The sequence below is a fragment of the Peromyscus californicus genome, unplaced genomic scaffold (assembly GCF_007827085.1).
Source record: "Peromyscus californicus insignis strain IS unplaced genomic scaffold, ASM782708v3 Scaffold_8__1_contigs__length_139910024, whole genome shotgun sequence".
In the NCBI taxonomy this organism is placed as follows: domain Eukaryota; kingdom Metazoa; phylum Chordata; class Mammalia; order Rodentia; family Cricetidae; genus Peromyscus; species Peromyscus californicus.
Genome location: NW_026294606.1, coordinates 116,785,439 through 116,803,051, shown reverse-complemented (window position 1 = coordinate 116,803,051; position 17,613 = coordinate 116,785,439). Strand labels below are relative to the sequence as shown.

At 44.3% G+C, this 17,613-nt stretch overlaps 1 protein-coding gene across 6 annotated transcripts in view; it reads right to left on the bottom strand.

Annotated features, from left to right (window-relative positions):
- Window positions 1-17,613, bottom strand: part of Psme3ip1 (proteasome activator subunit 3 interacting protein 1) — a 31,232-nt gene that overhangs the window by 3,874 nt on the left and 9,745 nt on the right. For 3 of the 6 annotated variants that reach the window (XM_052727380.1, XM_052727382.1, XM_052727383.1), the window contains exons 2-7: window positions 14,887-14,977; window positions 14,311-14,448; window positions 13,547-13,645; window positions 12,870-12,991; window positions 7,059-7,189; window positions 3,183-3,247 (exon numbers count right to left, since the gene is read on the bottom strand). In XM_052727380.1, the coding sequence (XP_052583340.1) occupies window positions 3,183-3,247; window positions 7,059-7,189; window positions 12,870-12,991; window positions 13,547-13,645; window positions 14,311-14,437 (544 nt within the window). In that variant the 5' untranslated portion in view covers window positions 14,438-14,448; window positions 14,887-14,977. Of the gene's footprint in view, window positions 1-3,182; window positions 3,248-7,058; window positions 7,190-12,869; window positions 12,992-13,546; window positions 13,646-14,310; window positions 14,467-14,886; window positions 14,978-17,613 lie in introns of all 6 variants that reach the window. The other 3 variants (XM_052727384.1, XM_052727385.1, XM_052727386.1) reach the window with 2 other exon arrangements.

Genomic DNA, 17,613 nt, shown 5'->3' with positions numbered 1-17,613 from the left:
TTGAGATCTTATAAGAAGGGGGCAGATGTTTACATCTCTGCAGGGAAGGACTTCTCACAACATCAGTGATATTCCTGAGAACTGTTTAGAGCAGGAAAAAGAAGGTGTCTACAGAAGCTGTGCTGGTCAGTGTTTGCCAACTTGGGATAAGCTGAATCACCTGAGAAGAGGGACTCTCAACTGAGGAATACCCTCATCAGACTGACCTGTAGGCATGTCTGTGGGGCCTATCGTTATTAATTAACTGAGAGATGTAGGAGGGCCAAGTCCGCTATAGGCAGTGCCACCCCTGGGCAGGTGGTCCTAGGTTGTATAAGAAAACAGGCCGAGCCGGGCGGTGGTGGCGCACGCCTTTAATCCCAGCACTCAGGAGGCAGAGGCAGGCGGATCTCTGTGAGTTCGAGACCAGCCTGGTCTTCAGAGCGAGATCCAGGAAAGGCGCAAAGCTACACAGAGAAACCCTGTCTCGAAAAACAAAAAACAAAACAAAACAAAACAAAAAAAAAAAAAAAAAAAAGAAAACAGGCTGAGCAAGCCATGGCCATCAGGCCAGTAAGCAGCATTCCTCCATGGCTCCTACCTTTGCCCTTGCTGATTCCTGCCCTGGCTTGCTATAGCGATGGACTGTGAACTAGAAGTGTACAATAAAGCTTTTCCTCCCAAGGTGTTTTGGGTGGGGGTTCATCACAGCAACAAAGAAGCAAACTAGGCCAGTAGTGACTAAGAATGGAGACTTGGGCTGGAGCAGCAGCTCAGAGCACTCAGCACAGAGCACTACCCTCATACGCACACAGTTCTGGGGGCTGGAGCAGCAGCTCAGAGCACTCAACTCAGCACAGAGCACTACCCTCATATGCACACAGTTCTGGGGTCTATCAACAGACTGTGGGGGAAGAGGAAAAGAAACAAGTCTATCTTCACTGGAAATGAATGGTCTCTAAGACGTGCTAAATGAAAAAGGTGAGAAGCAGAGCAATATATGTAATTTGGAGAGAATCAGAAACATGCCCATGCATATATATGACAACCCCCCTCCCCCCAAAATAAAACAGAACATGAAAACCTGCAGCAGCATATAGCCTGGGAAGAAACTGGTGGCTAGTGAGCAGAGGAGACTTACTTTTTTACTGTATTCTTTCTAAATTATTATATACATATATTACTCATTCAGACATTGTTTTTAAAAAGGCAAATAAATTCAAAGAGCATCTTGGCCATTTCATCAGAGCAGAATAGTCCCACCACTCCTCTAACCCCCCCCACCCCAACCCACCCCCCGGATATCCTTCCAATAAAGGAAGAGAACTGCAGAAGCCTCAAGGCCTGCCCAAGGGCAGGATGCTTGTCTGTACTCCCCACTAAAGTGAGGACCCCTGGAAGGGGCGCCCACCCCACCACCACCCTGAGACACACTCTGGTATGGCAAAAAGTAGGCCAGAATTTATGATGGGAGTCATGGTTAATTTGGGGGAAGGTGGGGTGATGGTAAAAATCGGATGGTTTTAATATTTGAGACTGACAATAAGTTGTATAATTCATTCCTTGAGCGTTTGTTGTATTGTTATGCACCACACAGAATGCTTTCGGAAGCGGAGAATAAAAGAGTCAAGTTCAGAGTGCCTAGGAGTGCTGGCCCATGGAAGGGTGGGGCTAAGGACAAAGCTGCAACAGGGCATCTGGACTATTGTGACGCTGGGATCGCTTAAGGGAAAGGACCAGAACCTCCAATTATCTAGGAAGTTTCAAGAGAAAGGAGACTGCAACTCTGACAAATTTCATTCCAAAAGCAGTTCACTCCCCACAGAGAACAAAATGGTGCCCTCTGATCTCACCATTTGGGGATGTTTCCTGCCAACTCCTGCCTTCGCCGGACCACATTGTCATAGCAAGTTAGAGAAAATTATGAATAGAGAATGTTCTTGGAATGCAGGCAGATGGAGAGAGTACATAGGCCACCTTGCATATTTGTTGGCTCGGCTCAAGATAATTTTCAGTGGGAGAGCTCAATTTCTGTCAGGGTCGAAGTTCCCTTCTAGAGGACCAAGGCAAAGCCTTCCCCTGCAGAGGGCAAGAGTGAAGCAAACTTCAAGTATAGCCCGTCATTTCTGGGGTCTCTTCTCCTAGCAATGGAAGGTATTTCTTGTCTAGCTTGTACAAGAATGCAGGGATAGGGGGCTGGAGAGATGGCTCAGAGGTTAAGAGCACTGACTGCTCTTCCAGAGGTCCTGAGTTCAATTCCCAGCAACCACATGGTAGCTCACAACCATCTGTAACGAGATCTGGTGCCCTCTTCTGGCCTGCAGGCACACATGCTGTATACATAATAAATAAATCTTAAAAAAAAAAAAAAGAATGCAGGGATAGGAAGAAGACGTTCAGAATGACAAATATACACTGCTTGTACATATGTAGAACGGGCCTGGGTGGAGACACAAGAAATGTACAATGGTGTTTCTCCATGGAAAAGGAAGTGGCTGGAAGTGGCTGGAAGAGGGTGTGGGAAGAAGAGACTCTTCACTGATGATCCTTTTTAAAGGTATAGGTACCATCCCTGGTACTGTGGAGAAACAACTGAAAAAGCATTCATCATTTGTTCGAGAAAGAAATAAATGTAAGCCCTGCTTTACTGAGTTGGATTTAGATCCTCAATCCCACAGGCGAAACTAAAAACAAACTCTTGAATTCCTCATTCAGGCCCAAGAACACGTCCCTTTACTGACAATTCCGTGCCACCTAACACAGAGGCAGAGTCCATCACATAAAGTCACCACCATCAAGGACAATAGACTCCTGAACACCAGTAGACACTAGGCTCAATCCAGTCCAACCACTAGCAGGAGCAGGGCATGTGTCTCCCACAGGTGAAATCAAGAAACCTGACATTTGGAAGACAGAGAAACCTTTTGTGAGCAGAGGTCATCTGACCAGGGCTCATAAGCACAGGGAGAACACAACTGTTATTTACCAGCTCTACTGGGTTAGAACACACTTCTTTTGGAGGGCAGCTGACACATTCATGGTAGGAATTCTGGCTGAGTATAAAACAGTCTGGCAAATCAGATTAAGGCAGGCTTATTTAAAGAGAAATAATGCGCCCCTTTCTATAAGATGCAGTGAGTCCTGTCCTTCCTACGGTCCTCGTCCACCATGAGTAAAGGAAGAAATGAAGGGGCCACACCCACCTTGAGCCTTGTCATCTGGGTCGGGGTCTGCTTTCAGTCTTTTCACACTATTGCCACTCTCTGAGCTGTAACAAAAAACATGGTGATGTGAGCTATGTTGACGCTTAGGGATCAACACTGAGGGAATCAGAGCAGCAGAGATATTTATGGGAGTCTGGGGCAGTCTGGGGGCTGTCATTTCACTTCCAAACCTCCCAAACATAAAATCTACCTCCCCCCCAACAAACCCAAGGCAGAGCATGCCAACTTTGGCTTTCTGCTATCATTCATTCACTTGGGTAGAACCACGGATGATTTCAAGAGCATTTCCACATTTCCACAATGACAAAAAGTTCAATTATTAAAGGAAATACTTGTGATGACATGCAGAGTTATCGGAAAGATTTTCACTAAAAAGTATCTAAAGAATATGTTTCAATGGAGAAAGACATTATACCAGAGGAGGAGATGGGGACGTAAGTTTAAACAGGTATCTCATATATATGGGCCTAATTTGTCTAATTTGTACCATGAAATACAACAAAGTCCTGGGCAGCAGTAGTATACAGAAGAGAGTGAATGTAGCACAAGGTCTGAAGGTCCCTTTTGTAGGAGGGTGGTTGTGCTAGGGAGACTGGACCCACAGCTTCTCAATAGTAGGCAAGTGCTTTAGTACAGAACTGTAGCCCCAGCCCAAGGTCTTCTGTTCACATAATTTTTAAGGAGGTAAGATAGCTATTTATATGCCTGCCTGGTAAATTTCAAGGCCTATCACTAAAAGAATTAGAAACAAAGTATATATCATGGAAAGAAAAAAAAATTTTAAAGTCTTACTCATTTTCCCCCTAAAAAGCAGGAATATAAGAAAAAATATTTTAAAAAGTAAAAAGAGGATGTGGATGTAGCTCAGTCAGGTAGACTGTGGTCAATGCCCTAGGAAAGCTGTGGATTCAATCCTGAAAACAGCATGAACTGGGCATGCTTGCACACCCCTATAATCCCAGTACTTAGGTGGAGCAGGAAGATCAGAAGTCCAAGGCCATCTTTGGCTGTACACTGAGTTTAAAGTCAAATTGGAATATATACATCCTGCTCTATAAATAATAATAAATAAATATAGATGAAATAAAGAACAAAAGTTTTTAAAAAAGCACTAAGATGATGGATATTATATTTTAAAATCTGAATATAAATCACACAAACTAGTAAACAGATTGAGTGAATACATTTTTTTTAAAGATTTATTTATTTATTATGTATACAGTGTTCTGTTTGCATGTATCCCTGCAGGCCAAAAGAGGGAGCCAGATCTCATTACAGATGGTTGTGAGCCACCATATGGGTGCTCAAAATGTGAACTCAGGACCTCTAGAAGAACAGCCAGTGTTCTTAACCTCTGAGCCATCTCTCCAGCCCGAGTGAATACATTTTAAAACAATCATTTAAAGGTACTTACCTAAAAAACTTAACAAAAGAAAAACAACCCCCCAAAAACTCAATACCCAGAAAGATTATTATTCCAAAGTGGAAGCATGGATCAAAGGAGATCAAGGCAACAGCAGTATGAGGACCACTCTGTACTGACGGCTGGTCTTCACCTGACTCCATCGGGAATTAAACAAACCTTGGTGTCTTATCACTGTTCTGTTGCTGTAAAGACACCAGGACTAAAGCAACTCTTAGAAGAAAGCATTTAATTCAGGCCTTGCTTATAGTTTCAAAGGTTTAGTTCATTATCATCATGGCAGGGAGGGAGTGTAAGAGAGACAGACAGACAGAGACAGAGAGATAAACAAGATTTTCCTCAAAATCACTTAGAACATTAACTCTAGGAACAAGTGACACAGTCTAAAACCCTACCAAAAAATCAGGATAGCAAGGCATGGTGGAGAACATCTGTAATACTAGTACTTGGGAGGTAGAGGCAAATATATAGAGAGTAGCCTGGTCTATACGATAAGTTCTAGGCCAGCCAGGGCTACACAGTGAGACTCTGTCTTCAAAAACAAAAACAAAAACAAACAAAACAAAAAAAACCTGTGATATATAAACCACAATACCACAACACAATTAAGTTAGAAATTAGTAAGGGAAAAATAAATACTGAATTTCATAGCCTCTAAGATACTATGATTATAAGGTGTTAGTAATGTGTGTGTGTCGGGGGAGGTATAATAGAACTAAGTGAAGTATGGAAAAGTTACTTCAATATTGAAAATTTAAAATATATTTCACTATTTCTGAGACAAAGAAGAAATCACAGTGGTAATTTTAAATACATAGTAGGAAATATAAAAGTGTACTTGATGAGAGCTGAAAGAAGTAAACAGCGTTGAGCGCCTCTAATTGAAGACTGAAATGAATGAGCGTGGGGATCCCACAGGAGTTTAAAACAATAGATACAAGAATGAACTTGAAAAAAGCAAAGATATGAAACAGGTTGTTTTGTTTGGATGCTTCATACACACCCTGGGGGCTTCCAGATTTTCACAGGGGATCTGAATTGTCCATGCAACCTCAACAACGAAGACTCCCATACTTTAATATATCAGTGAAGCCCAGCAGTCCACAGTATTGACAAACTCTCAGGTTATTTTGAATAAACTAGGGCAGGGGAGATCAGAAACTCCTGCCCCAAGAGGCTAACGTGTCACCTTGCCACAAAAGCAACATTAAATGATGTACTCTGAAAACCCAAGAGAGCCTCTCTATACAGATCAACAAATAAGCTAACAGAACCCTTCCTAAGTATGATATAAAGACTAATCAAGGGAGACAGTTGAAATACCCACTTGGCAGCAGCAAGAGTACCCAAGAGGTAAGTGCCCACCTAGAGAGCTCATCAAACTGGCCCAGGTCTGATTCCTGAGAGCCAATGAACTTTGAGAAGCTTACACAGGGTGTTAAAAGATTCATGTGTTTTTAAGGTTCCTTCTCAGACCACTGATCCTCCCCCTGTGCTGCTGTACCATGATGACATTTTTACATGTGCTCAGTGTTCCTAGGAACATCTGCAGCAGATAGATGTTGTGCCAAACCGCAAGACTGCATCAATACACTCTATTCAAAACATGTGGCTGGTTGCCAATACACCACATTGATTTTCCTAATAGACTGCACTTAACATCATTTCGCCCACGGTCTGGTCAGTCAAACTGATTCAATCACTCTGGTGCCATCTCAGGATTTGAAAAGGGAAGAGCAAACATGACAGAGAACTTCCCGGAGTCTATGGTAGTGCTTCCACCCCCGCGTCAGTCACCAGGACCTGGAGCCAGGTCTGTGACCCCGGCACAGCTGCCAGATTCTTTCTCTCCGTGCCTCTGTAGCAGCTGTTCTCTCGGGTTTCTCCCTTGCCTGCCTGTCAGCCCTGGTGCCCTACCCCATCATCGTCTTTCTCAGCCCCTCTCCAACTTCTGAGCTGAGCTGTGCTCCTCCTCCATGCTGTCACCACTCACCAACAATCCTCAAGCACCTGCTGCCTCACCTGCCTAGAGACACAGAAACTCAAACACTGAACTCTTGCTTTATGACTGTATGACCTTGGACAGAAGTTCTTCATCAGCCACGTTGTCTTTCTGTCTGTAAAACAGGGGTCGTAATAAATGATGCTCTGTGAACTGGTGAGAGGGATTTGTGAGCTCATTAGAGGAAATCTGACACGCAGCAGGTGCTCAGTGAAGAAGAGCTATAAGTCAGCTATATGAATGAGTAATCCAGTCAGTCTAGGGTCAAAGGTTACAGGGACACTAAATATGGCAGGGGAGAGAAAGGCAAGCACACTAACGACACTGTCACAGCAACATGCTGAATAACCATTTGTACTGGGCACCATTACAAGTGGCATTTCGGAGTGTGTGGCCAGAGGGAGATTTACACGTGTACACACTGGCTGACCTCTTATGCTTCACAGCTCCTGCCAAAAGCTTTGCCTGAGAGAACTTGTTCTTGGTTTCTATGGGTTTCACAGCCAGCTTCTTCTCTACTTCCTTATTTTCTGCAGAAATTCCAACCTTGTTGAGATTACTGTGAGTTACAGGTTAAGGGTCAGATTAAGAAAATGGAAGAAACACTACAAAGCAAAGGTAAATCCAGAGGACAAATACAACCTGCAAGCCCCTTGGCAGAATTAACGAGACCTTCCCACCTTGGTTTCCCGAGTGGTTGGGATATAGGCCTAGACAGCAGATCCTGTGTGTGTGCACATGTGTGTGTGAATGCAGGCGTGTCTGGGTCACTTGTGTGTATGTGGAGGCCAGGACAACCTCAGGATTTGATTTCGAGATTTGTTTCATTAAGTAACCTCCTGCCTCAAACTCCTGAATGTGCTCAGGCCTGCTTATGCTCTGTGTTATGTCTGCAGACGTCTCATTTAAAATCTTCTTACTGGAAGTACTCTGAGGGCTGCACCAGCAGGACAAGCCGGTCCTCACAGTTCACAAGTGAACGTCAGCGACAGTCGTGAGACAGTCTGCAGAACTCAGTCTCACCCCTGGGAGGTGAGACTTATTTCTAAGGAAGTCATATATAATTTTCCAATTTCCTTTATATTTCTTAAGATCTCTGTTTTGTGGCTGGCAAGATGACTCAGGGAGTAAAGGCACTTGGCACAAGGCTCGAGTTCAGTCCCTAGAGTCACATGATAGAAGGGAGAATAGACTCCTACAAGTTGTCCTCTAACTTTACACACACACACACACGGAGGGGGCCAGGCAGGCAGGACCCGATGATGCAGGCCTATATTCCAGCTGTTTGAGAGGGTAAGGCAGGAGGATCTTAGAGTTAAGCTCTACCCTGGGTTACAGACTAATCACGGCAGCCTGGGTGAGTTAGAAAGACCCTGCCTCACACTAAGAAGTAGCAGAAAGGCAGAAAGAATGTTGTTTAGTGGTGGAGAGATGGCCTAGCATCTGTAAGGTCCTGGGTTGACTCCTCAGTACCACAAAAAGGGAGAAATGCCCTGTGCAGGACACTTGTCCATCATGTTCACTGCCAGCTCACAAGGTCTGTCACCCTGCTGGTCTCTCCACTGGCACCATGATCCTTCCATTCTATGCTCCCCTTCACAACTTACTGAGCAAGTAAAGACTCTGAGGAGTACAGGCTGTTAGGAGGCAGTAGTGCCTTACTGGACAACAGCGACATCTAGTGCCCAAGAAATCTAAGCAGCAGCCTTTGAAAAATGGAGAGAACCAGGGACCAGGCACAGGTCATCAGGCTAGGTGGCAAATGTCTTTACCAACTGAGCCAACTTGCTAGCCCTCAATCTTCATTTTCTTAAAATGATGCTTAAGTGTGTGCACACGCTCCCCACCCTTTCCCCTCCCCACACACGACGCACATTTCCAGGCAAGTGTATAGAGGTCAGAAGATAACTTTCAGGAGTCAGTTCTCTCTCTCTACCATATGGATCTCAGGAATCAAACTCAGGCCATCAGGCTTTAACCACTAAGCCCATCTTATCAGGCCTAAATGTTCATTTTTATAACTTTTCATTTTTATGAAAGAAACAATTTTCCTAGGAAAAAATGTCAAAACCATTAGCACCTTGTGGTTCTATAATTCTGTCACTAAGGCACAGAAGCTATAAAAAAAAAAGAGAGAGAGAGAGAACAAAATATTAAGTACCAAAATGTGAAAAAAAATAAGCACACCAAAACATACATGTATTTATAATAACTAGACACAAGATTAAAAAAAATATTTATCTTTACTTTTTTTTCCGTTTTGTGAGACAGGGTTTCTCTGTGCAGCCCTGGCTGTCCTGGAACTCACTCTGTAGCCCAGGCTGGCCTCGAACTCAGAGATCCGCCTGCCTCTGCCTCCTGAGTGCTGGGATTAAAGATGTACACCACCACCGCCCGGCTACTTTTCCTTTTTTTAAAGCAGAGTTTTCTCTGGCCATCAAGATGGCTCGGCAGGTAAAGGCACCGCTGCCGACCCTGACAACCTGAGTTGGATCCCTGGGGTCTACACGGTGGAAGGAGGGAAGCGACTCCCGCAGCTGTCTTTGACCCACCCCTACATGCATGTCCATCCTTCAACTAATAAATGTTCTTAGAAGTTAAAGAGAAGCTCCAACCTTTACAGGGAGAGTAATATTATTTACATTCAAAGCACAGGATTTTTTCTCCGTGTACCTTTCTCCCTTTCAAACAAACACATCCCAAAATTTTCAGGCTATTAGATGGGGGGGGGGGGGGGGGGGGGGGGATGGACCTACATGTAGAAATCATAGGAGAGAATATCAGGTGTCTTTCCTCTATCATTTTCCACCTTATTCATTTGAGATAGGGTCTCTCACTGAATGCTGTTTCATTCCAAAGCTAGTTTCAGCCAGATTGGCTGGCCAGCAAGCCCAGGGATTCTCTGGTCTCATTCTCCCAAGGCAACCAGACCTGTTGTTTTTCACATGGGTGCTGGGGATAGAACTCAAGCCTTCACGCCTGTACACAGAACACCTAGTACACCACCCACTGAGCCACTCTCCCAGGTCCAGGTAAGGCTTTTTTTTTTTAAGTTTATTTTTATTTAATGTGTATGCGTGTTTGCTGCCTATATGTATGTGTGCCACAGGTGAGCAGCATCTGTGAAGGCCACAAGAGGGCGTCAGATCCCTGGGACTGGAAATAGATGATTGTGAGCTATCACATGGGAGCTGTGAACTGAACTTGGGTCCTCTGCCAGAGCAAGTCAACAACTGAGCCATCTCACCACCCTCTAGATAAGGCATTTTTAATTATACAATTTTGGATATGCATAATTTTGCTAAATACTAGCATAATCTTGAGTGGGATCAACTGAAGCACTACTGTTCACATGATACAAATCACAGCTCACTTGTGTTCACAAGTGTTGTGTTATAAAATACATGTTAGAGGAAAGCCAGGAGTCAGCATCTGATCTAGAGTACTCATAAACAAATATACGAACCCACCAGTCCTGTCTCTACATATCTGGCTACTTGGGTGTTTGGAATCGGTATTATATATCTACAGGGAAAGGGCCTGCTCTTCTTCAGTTTTGCAAGACATCATATCAGAACTTTCCCAGTTTCCAACTAAAGCCAACACCCCAAAGTCTTTCCAATTCTCTACTACAGTGTCACCAGGCAGAAAGCTTCTGGTTCTTTCCTTCCTGTTGAAAACAGAAGGGCATTTTACATTCATAGCACTATCCTCTAGAATGTTCCTCTAATGGACATTTATCTGCTAGTCTGCCAACCTAAAACAAAACAATTTATGTGGAAAATGTAATATATTTTCTTAGAAGAGAAAAGCCTGGTGTCTGAAACATGACACAGAAAGATCTGCCTATCTCCACAAATGTGTCAGCTCATAATAGTATTCTGGAGTCCTCAGGGCAGAGGTGGGGGTTCAGAAGAGTCAATCTTTTTTTTTTTTTTTTAAATAACTTATTGAACTTTATTTTATGTGCATTGGTGTGAGGGTGGCAGATGCCCTGCAACTGGAGTTACAGACAGTTGTGAGCTGCCATGTGGGTGCTGGGAATTGAACTCGGGTCCTCTGGAAGAGCAGTGAATGCTCTTAACCTCTGAGCCATTTCTCCAGCCCCAGAAGAGTCAATCTTAAATCTATAGTTGAAACTGAGGGGTAATTTTGCATCAACTCCCAGCCTCAGACTGTACCCCAATGCCACTAATAGAACCAAGACTGGCAGCCAGTACTTATACTCCCAGTTCTGACTGACATTAAGTCCCAGAGCATCTGCCCACATTTCCTCCCACGTAACTCTTTAATGGACCTACTGTACATTCACTGCAGGAAAACACTAGCTAGCATAAATATAAAAGCCTACCATCAAGCTGGGCATAGTGGCACACACCTTTAAGCACTGGGGAGGCAGAGGAGATGGATCTCTGTATGTTAGAAGCCAGCCTGGTCTACATAGTGAATTCTAAGCCAGCCAGGGATGCACATTGACACTGTCCTACCATCAATTATCAATTCACAGATAAAGCCTATTCAAACAACAGTGAGTTTACTCAACTTACATGCCTAAAATATCCAAGCAAGCTTCCTTAAAGGAGGGGAAAGTTAGGTGGGTTAGAACCCACCAATAGTTCCTATGGGTTATTCACTCATTTATTTATATATTTATTGAGAATTTACTACAACCCCGGCACTGGGAAAAATTAGTCATTCTGATCGTTATAGAACTTATTTTACATTCCAGCAGTAAAGAGATAAAATGTGCCAAAGCGAACCAATGAAAATTTCCCCTATTTAAAACAAAATTATGGGGCTTGGGGTATAGCTCAGTAGTAGAACATGTGCTCAGAATGTATAAGTCCCTGGATGCCACTCTAAGTACCACCAAACGGGATTACAGATGGCAATCAAGAGCTGCAACCACACAGGTGCTTAGGGAAAGGAGTGCAGAGCTGAGACCTAAGCCATGAAATGCTAGCCTTGGGAAATCCGAGGGAAGAACATGTCAGGTTGAGGACCATGAATTTGAGGCCTGGAAATGGAATCCATTTGATGAGATGGGAACCTAAAGGCCAGAGGCCAGAGTACAGTGGACATGAAGAGTGGCTACAGAACACAGGAGCAGGTCATCTACTCCAAGTCGTGTAGAGTCTGATTAAAGAAGGCTGATACAAGCCAGGCATGGCCGTGCATGTCTTTAGTCCCAGCACTCAGGAGGCAAGGCAGATCTCTGTGAGTTCAAGGCTAGCCTGGTCTACAAAGGGAGTTCTAAGCCAGTTAAGTTGTTTGGCTGAGACAGAGGAGAGGAGACCAGGAAGATCAGAAGACTCTACTGTGGCATGAACTGAGAGCTCTTCATCAGCTAAGTTACATTTGGAAGTGCATGTTAAGACATTCAAAGGCATGTGGTATACCTCTGTAATTCTAGCACTCAAGGCGCAGAAGGATCACAAATTTGAGGCCAACCTAGTTTATGCAATGAGACCATCTCAGGAAAAGAAGGAAAAGTTAAGACAAGTTGAGCTTCCCACAAGGCAATGTCAAGTCAAAGTAAAATGACCTTCATTGTTCCCTGAGCCTGCTGCAGGAATAGTTCTCAGGGTATGGGAAGACTGTCTACTCTTGCTAAAAACAAGAGAAACAGGAATGTTTCTAAACATGCCTTTTTAGATCTGTGGAGATGGCTTAATGAGTAAAATCACTGTCTGGCAAGCACGAGGACCCAAGTTCAAATCCCCAGCACTTGTGTAAAATCCAGACATGGTACAGACAGGCAGACCTAGGTGTTTACTGGCCAGCCAGCTTAGCTAGTGCAGCAGGACTCAGCTTCAGTGAGAGGTCCCATCTCAAGGGAATAAACAGGGAGTGAAAGAGCAGGACACTGGAGGTGATCGTCTTTGACTTTAGCAGGCATGTACTGTGCACACACATGCATATAAAAGATCATAAACATGCCCTTTTAAATCTCAGGAGCCAATTTCTCCCCAGTGAGGTTGGCTACATTGCCCATCCGTCTAAGTCTAATCCTACAAGGCAAGAACATCCTGCTGCAGACTATGAGAATGTGTACCTGGTGACCCTGGAAAACATGGACTTGGTTTACAACAGACATGCACATGCAGCACAGCCCACAGTCCAGGCAGTCAGTCATTCACAGTCACAGGGACATCAGAGCGGACACACTGGAAGGACTAGGTACAAGGCCACTGTCTGTCCATGAGAGAAGCGAGTTATTCCCTCCAAGTACAAAGGATATTCTGTACTCCTTCAGCTCCTCCAGTTCTTCTTCTCGTCGCTGCTTCTCTATCAGTTCCTGCTGCCGAGAAACCTCATCAAGGAAGTTGGTCTCATCTTCATCTAAACCTCTTACCATGTTTTCTGAAGAAATAATTGAACAAGGGATACTGAGAAGACTAAGAGAGAAATGTAGTCTTCTTTGTCGTTTCCTTTCCTACATGGAAAAAAAAAATTATGGTGTGTGTGTGTCACACGTGCCATGGCACATACATGAAGGCCAGGGGCAGCCCTTGGGAGTCAATTCTCTCCTTCAACTGTGGGATCCAGGGATCAACGCACGTTGTCAGCTTGTACTTGTACCCACTGAGCCATACTGCTAGCCTTTCTCCTTTTTAAATAAGCAGCAGATTCTTCGGGCAATTAAAAGAAAGAATTGTTAAACATCATGGCTTTTTTATAAATAGAATAAAGTCAAAGCATTTCTCCCATTACTAGATATTAGCACAGAATTCAAATGGTATCTTAAGCTCTAAGTAAAAATGCCCAATGAGGCTTTGACGGCCTTTTTTCCACCGGACTGGCTTCTGGAGGCTGGACAATTAAGATAATTCTATTGCTAGTAATGAAGACAGTTCCATGAGGCCAAAGACCATTATAGGCCCAGTGACTCTCTCAAATGTGATTTCCGAGGCTTACTGAATTTGAACTGCTCCTCATACTCCTGCTGCTTCCTGTCTTTCTGTTCCTGTAGCCGCTCATACAGAGACCGGGGGTCATAAGCCTCCTCTGGACATTCTGAAAGGAAGACGGGATAAAGCAGACACAGAATTTAGGTTGTTTCATATTATTTTGGAATCACAAAGAGTTGGATAAATAGTTAAGTCTCTATATGATCTGAGGGTGAAAATATCAAAAACAGCATAAAGTCTATATTTTCCCTTTGTATCTCAGTCAGAAAGGGGCAGGTGGTTTTCAAAGGCAACTATTAATGTCACATTGCTGACTGGATGAGCAGCCAGTTCAAACCTCAGTTCAAACTGTGCCTCCCCCTGTAACAATGGAAGAGACGAGCAGAAAGAATCTCCTGGAAGACACTGGAGAGAAGAGGGCACATATGGAGTACTCTGGTTCTGCTATGGAGACCTCAGACAGGCTACTGCACCCTGTGAGTCCAGTTCTTAAACTCTAGCAAGGACATTAGCACCTTCTTGGCAGGGTTTTATGAGGATTAAAGAGTTAAATAAGGGGCTAGAGAGTTGGTTCAGTAGTTAAGAGCACTGGCTGCTTTTCCAGAGGACCCAGGCTCAATTCCTAGCACCTACATGGCAGCTCACAACTGCTGACTCCGGTTCCAGGGGACCCGACACCTTCACACAGATATACATGCAGGTACAACACCAATGCACATAAAAACAAAGAAATCATTAGGAAAAAGAGTGACTGCCTGAGTGTCTACATACCTTGTGGATCTTCGGGTTTTCGGACTTTCTCCCACTCTTCTTGCCTCCTTTTGCGCCGCTCATCTAGCTCTGCCTCGGACACAAACCTCTTTTTGATGACAAGGTTACCATCATCCCCTCCATCCATAATGGACTAGTCTACAGGGGGAAAAAAGTCTACAATTTTTTGAAGAACTACAATTAAAATTCTGAAAAGAAGGGCTGGGGATGTAGCTCAGTTGGTAGGGTGCTTGCCTATCATGCAGGAAGCCCTGGGCTCAATCCCCAGCACCTCATGTACTGGGTGTAGTAGCACACGTCTGTACTCCTTGCACATGAGAAGTGGAGCCTTCCAGGTGGAGGCTATCCTGGCTTATCAGTGAACATGTTTTCCAGTCAGTGAGAGGTTCTGGAATCACTCTTCTGACATGGTATTCCACAGTATGTCACACTGAATGTATCTCTGTCCCACCACTCTAGACCAATGGGCCTCTTGCCACAACTTGCTCTCGGCTGTCTCCTGCCCTCTAGTGGCGGCATCTGCCACTGCACCTTCTTTCTGCAGCTATTCAAGAGCAGGACACTCTCTTGATTTACCTGTTCTTGCTTCCACAGCAGATTCTAATGGAGAATCCAGGTACTCAGAGTCTGAGTCAAGTTCAGTCTGCACAGCAGGGAGGTGATAGACCTAGGTACACAAAACACGGGTGCTGTGGGATGTTCTGTATGGCAAATGTGTTGCTGATTAGTCAATAAATAAAACACTGATTGGCCATTGGCTAGGCAGGAAGTGTAGGCGGGACAAGGAGGAGAATAAAGCTGGGAAGTAGAAGGCTGAGAGAGAGAGACACTGCCAGCCGCCATGATGAGAAACAGCATGTGAAGATGCCGGTAAGCCACGAGCCATGTGGCAAGGTATAGATTAATGGAAATGGATTAATTTAAGCTGTAAGAACAGTTAGCAAGAAGCCTGCCACGGCCATACAGTTTGTAACCAATATAAGTCTCTGTGTTTACTTGGTTGGGTCTGAGCGGCTGTGGGACTGGCAGGTGAGAGAGATTTGTCCTGACTGTGGGCCAGGCAGGAAAACTCAAGCTACACACGGGTGTGAGGGAGTGAGAGCACAGGAGCCAGCTGGCCTAACCTTCAGCTCAGCACTCTCTGCTATTAACCAGCTGCCCCGGTGAAGCAGGGGCCACATCTGTGCCACCAGACTCTGACTTCAGGCCTGGCTTTCTTTTCCGAGACAGGGTTTCTCTGTGTAGCCCAGGCTGTCCTGGAACTTGCTCTGTAGACCAGGCTGGCCTCAAACTCAGAGATCTACCTGCCTCTGCCTCCAGATCTCCAGGGGACTGGAGATCTTCACTCCTACAACCCAAGCCCTCTAAGCATATGCTGATGTGGAAGATATCAAACCTCCTTTCCACTCATTCTTTTCTGAACTCTTCAGAGAAGCAGGGAGAAGGAAATAAAGACAGGAAAGTCTTATTCCTTCTCAAAGTCAACATTCTGGAGCTGGGGATATAGCTCAGTGTATAGCACTTGCCTAGCATGTGCGAACCTTGGGTTGCCAGCTTTTTGTTTTTCTGAAGAGTTATGGAATTAATCATCTACTCTGACATGTTTTATCTAAGGCATTACTAGAGACACAAACTCAACTCAATGTCTATTCCAAGATGACCTTTGACAACCCAAATAATATCATTAGAAAATAAGTCTGGGGCTAAAGAGAGGACTCAGTGATTCCAGAGGTTCAGGATTCGATTCCCAGTCCCTACATTTTGGTTTACAACTGTCTGTAATATTAGTTCCAGGGGATCTGACATCTTTTTGTGGCTCCTTTGGCATATATGTGGGACACAGACATACATGTAGGCAAAACAACCATACACATAAAATAATACAAATTTAAAAAGCCTACAGTCTTAAAGAAGCAACAATTTTTAAACTTTCCCCATGTGTTATACACTTTTGATGTGCGTGAACAGAACCTATGAGAGATACTCTACAGATGAAGCCGAAGCCCGAGTTCAGCCATTTGTCCAAAGCATCCACACAGCATGGTAGAGTTGAGAGTCAAAGCCAAGTCTGACATCTAATTTTCATACCCTCGACTAGATGTGGTGGCACATGATTGTAATCCTAACACTCAAGAAGACTGAGGCAGGAGGATCATGAATTTAATATGAGCCTGGAATACACAGCAAGTTAAGGTCGGTCTGAGCTATATAATGACATCCTGTCTCAAAAAAAAATCATATTCTTACGTACTTCATCACCTTAAAGACATGGCTAGACATGGTGACCAATACCTGTAATGTCAGCACTCAGAGGTAAGGGCAGAAAGATAGGCTAGAGGTAATATCTACTACACAGTGAGACCTTGTTTCAAAAAACTAAGGGCTGGTGTCTTAGTTACTATTCTATTGCTGTGAAAAAAAACCACTATGATCAAGGCAACTGATAGAAGGTTGTGATTTGGGGTACAGGGCTCCTGAGGGTTAGAGCCCATGAATATCAGGGCAGGGAGCATGGTGACAGGCAGGCAGGCATTGTGCTAAGGCAGTAGCTAGAGATCTTACATCTTGATCCACAGCACAAGGCAGAAGGAGAGCTACCTGGGAATGGAGAGGGGCTTTTAAAACCTCAAAGTTCACCTCCAATGACACACCTCCTAATCTTTTCCAAACAGTTCTACGTATTGGGGACCAAACATTCAAGTATATAAGCCTCTGGAAACCATTCTCATTCAAACCACCAGCTGGGAATGTAGCTCAGTGTACTGGGCTCTAGGTTCATTCTTCAGCACAGGGAGAGACACATGAGAAATGAGGGCATGCCAATTTTAGCTATTTTTTCTATATCAAATGTTTTTGTTTAGTAAAGATAAACAACAGAATCTGGGCAATAAATCCAAACATTCAAAACAGGAGAAATCATCTTAGCTTGAATCCTACTGTTGAGGTTTAGTTCGATGTAAAAAAAAAAAAAATGAGAATTGTGAAATTTCCTAGAAAGAAAACTAAGTCAGCCGAGAGCCGCTTTTACCCCCATCTGGCCCACAATGGAGCTTTTTCTTGTGGTAGCACCCAATGCCTCCAGCCAGATGCTTAGGACAAAAGCAGGACAACCCTGTCTCTGTGACTTTGCAAAATCCCTCAAGCTCTTCAGAGCAATCTCTTAGGAAACCAGAGCCAACAGTTTACAAAATGTTCCCGGCAGAGAATGTGCACTACACAGGCGCTGGTGGAATGGGAGTCATGGGGGACCCTCACTTCCGCCTGCTTCTCCCTCCCTACCTTGCTGTGGCTCTCCCTTCCCAC